This window comes from Uranotaenia lowii, chromosome 2 (assembly GCF_029784155.1).
Source record: "Uranotaenia lowii strain MFRU-FL chromosome 2, ASM2978415v1, whole genome shotgun sequence".
In the NCBI taxonomy this organism is placed as follows: Eukaryota; Metazoa; Arthropoda; class Insecta; order Diptera; family Culicidae; genus Uranotaenia; species Uranotaenia lowii.
The window spans coordinates 270135822-270149051 of record NC_073692.1 but is presented as its reverse complement, the minus strand read 5'-3'; the positions used below and the strand labels follow the sequence as shown (position 1 = coordinate 270149051).

Sequence of the window (13230 nt, the reverse complement as noted above, 5' to 3'; positions counted from 1 at the left end):
ATTCGCACTTTATTAATAAGAAAATCGTAAAATAACCATTTCAACCGAATCATCCCTTCAAATGTTTCGTACCCTTTGCTCGTTGACCCTGACATGTCTTTTATCTATCGTTCAATAGATGGTAATCAAAAGATTCATCGTCCCAAGGATATCTGTGCCCCTTCAGGATTTTGTTCGGAGCTTATTCTTTGGCGTGTTGATGCAGTTGGTCCATTGTCAAAATCTGGAGGTGTGAGCGAGTTGGCGCGAATTAATTCCCCGGAAATATCCGCTTTCAGCAATGTAGCATGGATTCCAACGCTTTTACCAAGCACAACTTTGGGTAACATTAGCAATTCACCATCTGCTTGTTTCGTTGCAAGTGACGGAGAAAGCTTGCGTGTATACCAAGCTGTGATTGATGCCAGGACATTGCTAGCGGAAATCTCTAGCTCTGAAAGACGTTTCCGCCGAATGGATTCCATGGTTTCGCTGTCCACAGAATCTTCCTTAGACCACGCAGAAGGTGCTCAGCACGCATTACATGATAAAATAAAAATTGTTTCTCAGCAGTCTACCGCTCGACCAGGATGTATTATACAACTGGATGCCATTAATGACGCTATTCACGATTGGCAAAATACCCAATTTCTACATGTATTCCAAGAACAGTTGATTACAGGAGAACGTTCGGAGGAGCCTGCTATTTTTGGGAATGATGGAAAGCATTTTGGATTGCTAGACGGCCAACTTGGGGCCATGGTTGATCTTCAACGCAATTCACAGTTCGAAGAGCCATTTTATTTGGTAGTACTAGAACGAACTCATAACGGAACAACAGTTCACATGTGGCGCATTGTAATTGCTTCTCAACCAGCAGGTCCAGATGAAATGAGTAGTAGCATGATGTACGTTCCAGATAGCAATCTTGTCCAGGATCTAGAGGACCCAGAATTCATTCATCGGGCATCAATGGCTGGAGTACAGGCACAAGATGAAGAAAAAGCGCACGTCGATCATAGCCCACATGTGAATATATCAACCACTAAAGTTTGCACACAGGAGTTGCCATTACCTGATGGAGTTGATGTTATACATGCGGCACCGGCAGCTGGTCATCTGAGCTCCTCGTCCATTTATCCAGCATGTTTCGCCCCATATATTGTTGTTACAGCTTGTTCTGATTCTATTGTACGATTCTGGAAGTGCAATGTAACAAAGGACACCAAAGACAAGCTCAATTTCAAATATGATTGGCGCGAATGGGATATGATTCGCAGAGATCAGGAATCTACTATCGACGTCAACGGTCAGTTGTTACACATTAGTGCAGCTTATTCCGGAAGAATAGCGTGCGCTTATAAATACGGAAAATCGTTTACTAGGCCTACCAAAAGCAATGATCCCGAGTCTCGTTATGTGAACTTGTGTGTGGCAATTTATGAATGTGAAAGCACTGGTGGAAGTGAATGGGTGCTAGAAGATACTATACATCTAAAAAATATACACCTTCCTAGAATACAGGTAGACCCACATTTAGATCTAAGCTACTTGTACGATAACAAAACTTTGCAAAAGAAACAAAGATTGAATCAAATGTTGCAAACATTGTCTCATGAAGATACTCGTTCTACCAGAAATGGAGATGTTACACCAGAAGCGCTCACTAAGCCTGGTTCTGGTTTGTTAGCGGTTCCTAGTTTTAGTACATTACAATCGTTGCGTAAAAGCATCACTGAACATGGAAATACTTGTCCACTGACTCAAAAGCATCTTGTCCAACTCGATTGGGTATCTAAAGAAGACGGGTCGCACATTTTAACAGTGGCCGTTGGTAGTAAAATTATGCTTTTTACACCAGTTTCCAGTGATCTGGCACAATCCAATATGAAAGCTATGAAAGAATCACAATCGACTAACCGACCCCTACTGAGAAAAGCGAGCTCCCTAGCACAACCCCATTTCAACGATGAAATAAGATGGATGAAACTCCGTCAAATAGAACTTTGCACGGCAGATGGTCTGCCTCCATTGCCAATGCAGATTTCCTGGGTGCGCGATGGAATATTTGTCGCGGGAATGGACTCAGAAATGCATGTCTACTCGCAGTGGAAAGCTCAGTTGAATAACTTCAATCACATAGAGAGCGAAGATTTGTACGACAATCGTTACTTGAAGGACGAAGATCTGCGATCTCTGGCTCAAGAGAATACCCAACGACGCATGCCGAATGTATCTTCTATGCCCGTGTTATCTAGAATCAGTTCAATCAACTTACAAATGATGTCCAACGATGGAAAGAAGAAAAAACCAGGAACAGCCAGCACCGGTCAGATCTCCGGGGCTGTTGAACAACAGCAACCCTTACACGATTATATGACCGATTATGGTTTGTTCGAGGCTTCTCGTATCGCGTGTCCCGTCCTGCCTCAATATCATCCGAAACAATTAATGGAACTGCTGAACTCTGGTAAGATCCGCTGGGTTAAAGCAATCTTGGCCCATCTGGTACGTTGCATCAGTGGTTCGTATAGTGTACGGGGTGGCGGTGGAGATGAAGAAAGTCTCAACAGACAGGTATTTACCGGCATATTCTATTTCATTTGTATTCCAAATAGCCTCATTATATCAAGCATTGAATGCAGTTTTAGTAATCAACATTTGGTATTAAAACCATCACATCACGTTTTTAACAAATACCTATGCACTTATGACTTATGTGACATTTGCTTACAACTTTATACCTACCTACATATTTAGCATATCACTTGTTCATACGTTGGGTTATTGTAATTATTTCATTATCAAAGAATGTTTTATGTATTTTCTTGGAATTGGAAAATATAATTAGCATCATCAATGCTGTCAATAAATCACGTTTCTGTTCCTATAGTCTGATTTTTCATAAGCTTTCCAAAACTTAACGGTACCAACTTAAAAAAATCATTTATTCCTAAACAATTCAAACCATTCCATTCTATAGAAAAGCATTATTTATAAAGTTGTTTTTGAGAAAAATAAATATTAAAAGTTTCTAAATCTATTTCTTTGCAAGTTTAATAAATGTTTGGAATGATCTGGCAAACAGCCAACTTTCACGAAAAATTACCAAATTCACGTTGAGCTTCGGAATACAAAACAGACTATTCAGTCTTTATCGTAACTTTCTCAAAAATATTTTTTTCTTCTTTTTTTATAATCAGGTGAATCTACATATTGTCATCTTATTTCATTTGTCATCGCAATACATCTCTTCATATTTTCTCTCTATTTTATATTTCGTTACGTGTGTTTCGCAGCGTGGTTGGTCTAGATCTCGCACACTTTCTGTTAGCTGTCCGGCAGGCACTGTTAGTCCTCTTGAACCGAGAGGATCGACGACACAGGTGCGAATTGAGTTTGATTTTGTTTTGCTATAAATTTCCTTTTCAAAATCTTTCTAATAATATTCTATTGGTAATTACACTGCTTTCTTTATTCTCTTTATCTATGATTCTTTTTTAAGCTTTTGCTTTTTAACTGCCGATATTTACGCTTCCTCAAACCGCGTTTCAGCTTGATCAATAAATATTGGTTAACTAGTATGTCGTGCACACATCATACTCTCTAATCAGCAAATACATTGCAGTGTGAACTTAACATGCACTAACAGTGAAACTAATTCAACTATGCTAGAATGTTACTGATGGAAATCAAAAAGAAGAAAATAAATCATTGTATGGTCTTTCTACAATCAATAGGCAATAAATAGTCATTGAGTTTCTTTACAGAATAGTAAATTTCATAGAATAGAAAATTCATTCATGATAAAAATATTTTCGATCTTTTCAGTACTTAGAAACGGTTATTAGATTGAGTAGATACTTTAGAAACATTAGACAAAATCCATAGTATACAATTTCATATTCTAGAGCATGAATACTTTCTCGAAAAAAAATTTTCACTTTACATTGAATATAAGCATAATTACGTTTGGTTGAAGAAAAGTGAATAAAGTAGGCAGCATTTTTTAGATCCGCTATACTGATTTTTCAATTTGTTATAATTGTAAGTTCCCATGATAATGAAGTACCAGACTAAATATTTGTTTTTAATTACTAAATCAAATAATTCATCCATCAAACTTCTTCTAAAAAGCTTACCAAAGTTTCGGAATAACAAAAGTACACATAAAAAGCTTTGATAAAACTGTAATATCGATAAAACTAATATCTTAAATAGCTACATAATGGTTCATGGATAGCTTTTTACATTTTGTGGGTTTTACTGAGCTAATAAGGCGATGGTAAAATATCCTACCTATAAGGACATTTAACATAAGATAAGACATGCATTAGGCATCCCTTTCGCTCTAACTAGTTGCAGCCAGAAATTTAAGCAATCGTCTCATTCTGTTTGGAAGATTTGAGACTGGGGAACTGAAATGTAGAGAGGAGATACGCCAATAATCACACAAGTTTTCCATCCAATTATTGGAATTGTGATAAATTGCGTCTAATTGTGCGGAAAAATGAGTGAATTTGAGTTAACACGAGAGAAACCTGTAATCAGATAGAAAGAAATTGTGCGAATTGTTGCAAATTGTATAGTAATTGTAAATGGTAGTAATTCGGTTATTTATAAATTGATGGAAACAATATAACAAATTGAAAAATCGATTGAAAAAAAAATCAATATAAGGCGGAAATAAAATTCAAAATATTTTTTTTAACCCTAGATTCCAGAAGAACTTACACTTGACTATGCTGAAATAACATCAATCCCTCCGTTGCCCTTATGGACACTGCTGACAGCCGATAAAGAAACTGTGGGTATTACGGCCCAGCAAAGCGAAGAAGTTAAGGTAATTGACTTTGTAGAACTACTGTACTCATTTTAACATTCACTTTCACATTCATTGCTTCCAGGACTACAACGAACTATTCGAAAGCAACGTTGTTGACGAGTCATTGGATGATCTACTAGATGACGAGCCTGACATCAATCGTCATGCCGATAGACGTTCGTCTCTACCGGAGAAGCATTATTTATCTCATTTTGGCCCTAGACAAGGTCAACTGTTATCCCGTTTACTAACGCACACCCATCTGCCGGGATTGTCCTCTCTGGATCAAATGCACCTGCTGGCACTGGCAGATACGGTATCAACGTGCAATACGGACTTTGCGGAACGATTCGCCATCGATGCAGCCAAAACAGCTATTGCGAAAGAAAATCTAACAGGTGTTCCTAACAACGAGAATGTTTCCACCGATTCATTGGATGATTGTGGTTTACGGTTTTTGCTAGCGATGAAACACTACAACTATTTGCTCCGCTGTTTGCCGATAGCTCAAAGGCAGTCCTTCCAGAAGCAGGGTGTCGGTACGGCTAATATTGTATGGGCGTTCCATTCAGAGAGTGAAGAAGAATTGCTAAACCTAATTCCGTCATATGCCAAGGGACAACCAAAATGGCATGTCCTGAAGGAATTGGGTGTAGGATGGTGGCTGAGAAATAATAACCTGTTGAGACAATGCATTGAACGTTTGGCTAAAGCGTCATTCCAAGCACATCAAGAGCCACTGGATGCTGCATTGTATTACATGGCAATGAAGAAAAAATCCGTTGTATGGGGACTGTTCAGATCCCAGAAGGATGCTAAGATGACAGCATTTTTTGCTAACAATTTCAACGAAGATCGATGGAGAAAGGCTGCTTTGAAAAATGCATTTGCTTTGCTAGGCAAACAGAGATTCGAACACGCAGTTGCCTTTTTCCTTTTGGCAAACTCTCTCAACGACGCACTAGAGGTTTGTCTAACTAAACTACAAGATCTACAATTAGCACTAGTTATTACTCGTTTGTATGAAGGAGAACATGATGCCACGCCTCCAAGCTTCAAACGTCTGTTATATGAAGAGGTCCTAGGGTGCGATAAAAATGGCGAAAATCAAGATCTTTCTCGCGCACACCCTGATCCGTTTCTACGTTCAATGGCTTTATGGATACTGAAGGACTATTCTGGAAGTTTGAGTACACTACTGAATAGCAATGTAGGAAGCATGCATCCTCTGTTCGATGACGAAAATTATACATCCCAATCTGATACGTCACATTCAACGAACCCGAACGTCTTCAATTTTTACGTTTACTTACGCACGCATCCGTTGCTCATCCGGCAGCATATCGCTTCTTCTGTTCAGGATAAAAAGCGCGCCCAAGTGGTTTTGGCCGGATTTAGCTATGGCAGCGAAACGAGTTCTGCTAAACCTGCACTTGCTACGGATAAGCAAATTCAACTTGAAGATACTATAACACCACTAGAGCGGCAGTTGTATTTTACAACAGCACATGCACATTTCAAAGCTGGATGTCCGGCTCTTGCCCTAGAGGTTCTTAGCAAATTACCTACCAAAGTAATTGACCAAGATGCCAGCAGTCAGATACAAAGTCCCAACGATGCAAAAACACAATGTAATTCAATTGCAACGGGAATTCTAGACTGGAGTAAAACTAGTCAAGCAGATTCTGGCAAGGAAACAGCCAATTCTATCGATTGGGGTGCTCCTGCATCATCGACTGCTGTTGATTGGAGTTCATCAGCTACGTCCGGTTTTGATTGGGGTGCCCCGATAACATCTCAAACATCGAATGGCCCTGATGAGTTTAAGATAGAATGGGACGAAGAGGATAAGCAAGAAGAAGAAGAGGAGGATAGCGATGAAGGTATCCAATTGAAAAAGTGTGATCCTGAACCAGAGATGGAAAATGTCTCTTCGAATGATGAGAATGAGAAGGGAAGCTTGGACATCATGGCACAGCAGTTGAAATTCATTGCATGTTTGAAAATTTTAATGGAAGAACTATCCACATTGGCAACTGGATTCGAAGTGGATGGTGGACAATTGCGTTATCAACTGTACGTCTGGTTGGAACGCGAAGTTGAAGCTCTTAAGCAGTTATGTAACTATAGTACCGGTGATTCCGATAATACAGCAATTGAAGACAATAGCAACGTCGACATAATAGATCGTGACACTCCAATACTGGCAAATAAATTCCCCCAGGATAAACCAACATTGCATGAAATTTTGATCCAGGAAAAGCAAGATTTTGAAGCAAAGGTTCAAAGAGCAGCTAAACGAAAACGTTGGTTGAAAGCTAATGAAACCTTATTGAGAACATTGCTTAGCTACTGTTCTTTGCATGGCGCAAGTGGTGGTGGATTGGCGTCTGTTAGAATGGAATTAATATTACTCCTTCAAGAACTCCAACAAGAAAAGACACAACAGCAATTGCTGAGCCCATTACCCTTCCCCACAACGCTCCCCTTGTTAAGTGCTTGCGTTGCCGGTAATAAAACCGTCATAGCCGATCCACTACGCTATTTGCAATCACATACTCACGATATGTTACAGACAATTGTGGACATGAGAAGTCCTCCACATGCACAGCGTGCTGCTTTCCCTAATGGAATATTTGTCCTAAGGGATTTAGGTGTGGCCCTTTCTGCTTGCATCTACCAGTCGTTGTGCGATTCGGACACATTCAGTGTGAAACAGTCTAATGCGAGTGAAGGATGCAACAGTCCTGGAATGGAAACGATAGCAAAATTGAACGCTAGCTGCCAAAGTACCCACCTTATGGCAAACGCAGCCGCTCACCAAAGACGCAGAAAGTACTCGACTGACGAACCACTCTCTGTGAGTACTCCTCCATCAAAATGGCCAGGTGTAACCAATCTCCGGGCGCTTCTGGCTCGCGAAAAGGACGAAGATACACCGCGATTAAACGTCCTCTTGTGTGAATCATTCGTAGCCACCTACATGGCTTTGTTTGTATACGCACTAACGACCTGCGACTGTCACATTTTGTACCGTTTGGCTGGGCAAAACTTTTCTGATTACACATGGTCAACGCTGTACGGCGGAGGTGTAAAAAAGCTTCTTCGTAAAGCCACGTCTCATGTACAGGCCGCCCAGCAAACGGTACAAGCGCAGGTTCAGCAGGAAAACCTCGATAGCCCTGTAGCCGAGGGAAGCGTCTGGGGTGCGGTTACTTCACTAACGAAACAACGAGTGAAGCTCAATATGAAGCTACTTGGACATTTTGGTGGACCGCAGGGTCCCGCTAACATGAAGGAGGATAAACCTACTTACCGCGAGCAGTTCGTTCCGCCAGAGATGTCAATGGTGTCTTTCTTCCTCATTAAACCAATACCAAAGGGTAAAATAAAAACAGCCATTCGAGAAATTGTTAACTCATTGATTTTTTTTATTGGATTAAGGTGATCCCGAAGAAGACGATTATGATTCGGCTGATTCCGCTGTATCGGATCTTGACGAAGAGGAAGACGATGAAGACGTTTTCAATGATCCATTGAACAATGATCCCAAAGCTAGTCAAGTATCGGCAGCAGTGAGAAAACACCGCCGTGAGAACATTGAGCATTCAAACCCGAATTCGTACTCGTGGTGCGTTTTACGGCTTGCGCTTACGAGGATTGCACAGAACCAATTGCAAACGTTCATAAACGTTGCAGGAATTGAAATGCAAGGTAATTGTTAAAAATAAGCTTTACGAAGCGGAACATAGTTAATTAAAGTTGTGTTTGTTGTTGAGTCAGTGATAAGCGGAAAGAATCAGAATATGTTTTCAGGTATAAGTTACCTACATTTGACACATATGCAGGATTATTTTGTTAGCTTGCTTTCTTTCCTTTTCTATCAAACACTGTTTCAATATCGAACGCCGAAAAATAAGGTAATATATTTCGTTTTCAGAACTACCAGTATGCAGCCCACTCATTCATGGTATACTAAGAAGTCTTTCATCGTGGCAAGAGTTATTAAAAGAAGAGCTTGAGAGCCGAGGACCGGCGTCAGTTGATTACATTCCAGGTTTGAAAAACCTGCTCTAATTTCTGTTTTCTGAGGAATAACAATGGTTTTCAATTTCAGGCTGTTTTGTAGAATCCGAAGCAAAAGGCCCAGCCATTCATAAGTATCGATCCCTTTTGGAAAAGTCCAACACCCCGTTCACACCTTGTCTCTCATCCGCTGCGCCAGCTCGGCGTCTCTGGAACTATCTAGTGCGTAACGAACTTGTGCAGGACGTTTTTATTCGTGCGGTATTTGGTAAAAAGAAAACAACTCCTAACCCGAATGAACCAACCACGGCTTCGATTAATGGCTCCATAAATGAATCCGGAACACCTGTTGGCAATGAAACGGCTACAGCCGGATGCCATACAAACCCTCAAAACATTCCAGAGCCAGCGCGGATAATTCATAAAGATCAGGAACAAATTTCTGCTTTTTGTCTGAACTTAGTCAATCCTGGCATGCTCGCACTAGCAACTCCAAGAGAGGTTCAGGAGATGGACATCTCTTTGCTGCTCGAATCACCTCACTGGATGGAGGACGAGTGCGAAATGGATATAATGAATCTGAATAAAGACATCGAAACTTTACCTAACAGTAACTTCTTAGTTATACAGACAGCAACAGACAAGTAAGGGTCATGTAACTTACTATAACTCTGATTCAATAATCATTTGTTTGACGATATTTTAGGCATATGATAAACGCTGCACAAAATTTTGGGGCACCATCAAGTCCACAACCTGGAATTGCAGGACAATCAGGACGTGGAGCATCCGTGGTAAGTAATCGAATAAAGTTCATGGCACGTAAGAAAAACTTTTTGTTGGTGGTGTGATTTCATCAATGAGTTGTGGAGTTACCAGCATACTATAGAATATAAAAATGATATATTTTTTAACATCAAATTCCTGATATAATCAACTGAAACTGATAAGGTGCACAAAATATAGTTTAACTTAACTGATAGTTCTCACATCTCTGCAAAATTCAACCACAAAACGGTTTTCTGTTTTAAAAATGTAACAAATACACACCCTGCAAAACTGGTCTGCTCGGAACCTTGAGCAGCAGATTGCTTTTTCATATGACCCGAAGCAATCGACCATGTGCTCGCTCGGCTAAAATCCCGAATCGGTGGATGGTGGTAGAGAAACAACAGAGAGATTAATAGTGAGCACAGAACACATGCGAGATATACATGGAGTATCGATAGAAGATCCCGGGGTCGACCGACGAACATGAGCCTATTTCGTCACGTTCACCGTGGTGTTATTGGCAGGGAATCCAAAAATCGTTATCCTCCGATAGAATTTGTCGATCAAAACACCCGTGAGAGAGATTTTCATCCGCAAGAATACTATAATAGCACTTATCCACTTCAATTTTGCTCTCGATGAGTTGTGCATTCCGATTCAAATTTATCGTCTCTTGTAACGTTAAGGATAAGTTCTCGCTCTCGGACGAGGGAAAATTGCTATTTTGTATGGAGTTAAGGGCGCGGAGAGTCAGAATGGACGTAAATAGCTAGAAAAAGCACTCTCTGTGCGTTTATTCTTTCGATCGCTTCCAGTTTTGTTGGAGAACTAGAACTGACCGAGAGAAAATAATTTCGGACGAGTTATCTTGATCGGCATTGGAAAGGGATGAGAAGTCATCGTGTTCTCATATTTATCGCTAAATGTTAAACAAGTGATAAACCAGTTATCATTATCAGATCTGCTCGATTTGCTTCGCTGGTTATTGGCTAACGCATCGTTGTACTGAAGCTGAAATTACGTGTTCAAGTCCCTGTCGGTGAGCCGTTGTATCTTTTTCGAGAAATTGATGATATTTACGACTTATGATCTTTCTTTCTTTGATATTTCATGGTTCTCTAATACTTCCCATCACCTTTGAAAATGAGATAACAAATACATCTAAGTAAGTTAACTTCAGTAATAGGTGCTTTTTCTGTGATATAGGCTTGATCTGAAAAAATGGATTGTTACAAATCAAACAGGTGTAAATATGTCGTATATAATGATTACTTAGACAGGGTGTAAAAATTCTCGATGGCTCAATAAATTGGTTCAGTTTCTTCCGTTTGTGTGATCATAAGGAACCTGCAAAGATGGGCTTCAACACGTGACGTTTAAACTTCAACTAACTATTGTAAAGTCGATTCACAAAGATCGCTTCGACGTGGTTGCAAACCAGTGATTGTATTTGAAAAACTATAAGTTGATGAACCTTATCTCGCTCAACGCTTTACTTGAAAACGAAGGTTGCTTTGGGGAAGTCAAAACGAGACCACCGACCGAGGAAGAATGACCGTAATGGGCTAAATTCCGATAAAAAAGGTAAAAAAATCCAAACCGACGATGCACTTACTCACCTCATGCTACGACCTTGAGGCAACCGAATTCAAAAGGCATAGCTTATGTCTAATGCTCCTGATAATTCTGCTATAGGCGATGGAACGAAAAGTTATAAGACAACCATATGGCCCTTCTCAACGCATCAACCTTCGTTCCTCTTGTTAAACCGTTGTAAAATGAATGTATTGGATATGTACCTACTTTGTAAATAACTCAAATCGACTGTGAAAGTGATTGTAACTGTGTGTACCATCTTTTTATCATAATTCACATTCATGCTACCACCGCCCAATCAGATCAAAGGAGCAACGTTTCCGGGGAGTCAATGTCCACGCTTCTGCAAACTGGTTATTGAGCGTTCAAAGCACTTGCTAAAACCGGTACATGTTCTCATTTTCTCTGTTTCATAATTCTCCGTCCTCTTTTATTTAAGAATATTTGTTTTGGTCTATTTAGTTCTACATATTGTCGTTGAAGTGTTCTAAATACGTTGCTTTATTTGTGATTTAAAAATGTCATTTAGTGTGCAAGAGCATCATTATTTCACCATATATTTATTTCATATTAATTTGTAGATTCTATCCTTTCATGCTGTTGAAGAAACTTAATAGAATGAAATTTATATCCATTTTATCTTCCTAAAGGTGCTCAAACACAAAGTGGACAACATCAAACGGATGAGTGCCCACCCGTTGATGCCCTTGTATTTAACTGGTGGACAGGATGGTTCTGTTCAAATGTGGGAGTGGGGTCATCAACAGGTCGTCTGTACTCCCAGACCACCGGGAACATTTGCCAAGGTTACCCGGTGCAGATTTTCCCAGCATGGAAACAAGTTTGGTATTGCTGATGGCGATGGAAATCTGAGCCTGTGGCAAGTAGGATTAGCTAGTCAGAGCAATCGACCGTTCTTTGTAAGTATTTTTGAGCATTATTAGCAAGCGTTATTATTCATTTTTTTATGATTTTTTTTCCACAGACCTATCAATGCCATACTAAAGGAATTACAGATTTCGTGTTTTTGGGTTCATGCAGTTTGGTTGCCACAGGTAATGGGCCTATCTGAATAACCAATGTGAGCAATGTTGATTTAATCTTTTTCGTTTTTTAGCTGGCCATAGCTCGGAAAGTAAAAATGTGGCAATATGGGATACACTTCTCCCACAGAAGAAGGCGCTAGTATCAGGTAAAATAATTTGTAGTAGGAAATCATTTTATTAATATTTCTAATTAAACCCTGTGAGTGGTATTGACTCAAACATTCAGTCAGCAAAAATAAGGCAGTGGAATAAGCAGGATTTGCATTTCTAACGCACATACTGCACGAGTTGTCAGTTTCGTGAGAAATAATGCGTTTGACGTACTATATACTCCAAATGTAACCAAGTTCTATATTTATAAAAATCCTGTAATACCTTTCTGAAAGATATAAAACACAGGTTAATGTCCAGACCAAATTTTCCACGTGAATAGCAGCCCGACAGCCTTCTTATGAAATCTGCACATGGATCTTTACGACAATCGACATCTATTTCGGGCGATGCGGGCCATGTCTAATATCTCCCGACGGAAATGGGACACCCGCGACTCCTTGATTAAAATTATACCATGGGAGATAAACCCGACACACATACCTGGACGTGAATCCATCATATATATCACTTTTGCCAGATGAACAAGTAATTAGAGGGTGAGCGAGGACAACACTCATAGCGACCACTTTGCGATCCACTGCGTGTGAGTAAAAATGCACAGTCAGACAGAGGCGCACCTGTCTAACTTGTCGGCGGAAAACCTGACGAAAGTACTCACACATGCTTGTGACGCAGCAATAACGAGGAGAACATACACCAGTTTATTGGTGAACTCAGGAAATCGCGAATTTGCGTGCCAGCTTCCTTGGCGCTGCTCTGCAAAGGAAGCTGGCACGCTCTGCAAAGGAATTGGAGACTGACGCGAATTGCGATCAACTCAGAATAACTTTTCTTTATTTAGCTGAATGAGTCCGAACCTATCAAAAAAACTAT

The 13230-nt window shown here is 40.1% G+C and overlaps 1 protein-coding gene across 3 annotated transcripts in view; it reads left to right on the top strand.

Moving 5' to 3' along the window:
- Positions 1-13230, top strand: part of LOC129749686 (dmX-like protein 2) — a 38675-nt gene that overhangs the window by 20767 nt on the left and 4678 nt on the right. Inside the window, exons 6-17 of one of the 3 annotated variants that reach the window (XM_055744733.1) lie at positions 119-2556; positions 3279-3365; positions 4697-4822; positions 4887-8187; positions 8249-8518; positions 8745-8861; positions 8922-9474; positions 9537-9624; positions 11500-11583; positions 11848-12117; positions 12183-12252; positions 12315-12389. In XM_055744733.1, the coding sequence (XP_055600708.1) occupies positions 119-2556; positions 3279-3365; positions 4697-4822; positions 4887-8187; positions 8249-8518; positions 8745-8861; positions 8922-9474; positions 9537-9624; positions 11500-11583; positions 11848-12117; positions 12183-12252; positions 12315-12389 (7479 nt within the window). The remainder of the gene's footprint in view (positions 1-118; positions 2557-3278; positions 3366-4696; positions 4823-4886; positions 8188-8248; positions 8519-8744; positions 8862-8921; positions 9475-9536; positions 9625-11499; positions 11584-11847; positions 12118-12182; positions 12253-12314; positions 12390-13230) is intronic. The other 2 variants (XM_055744735.1, XM_055744734.1) reach the window with 2 other exon arrangements.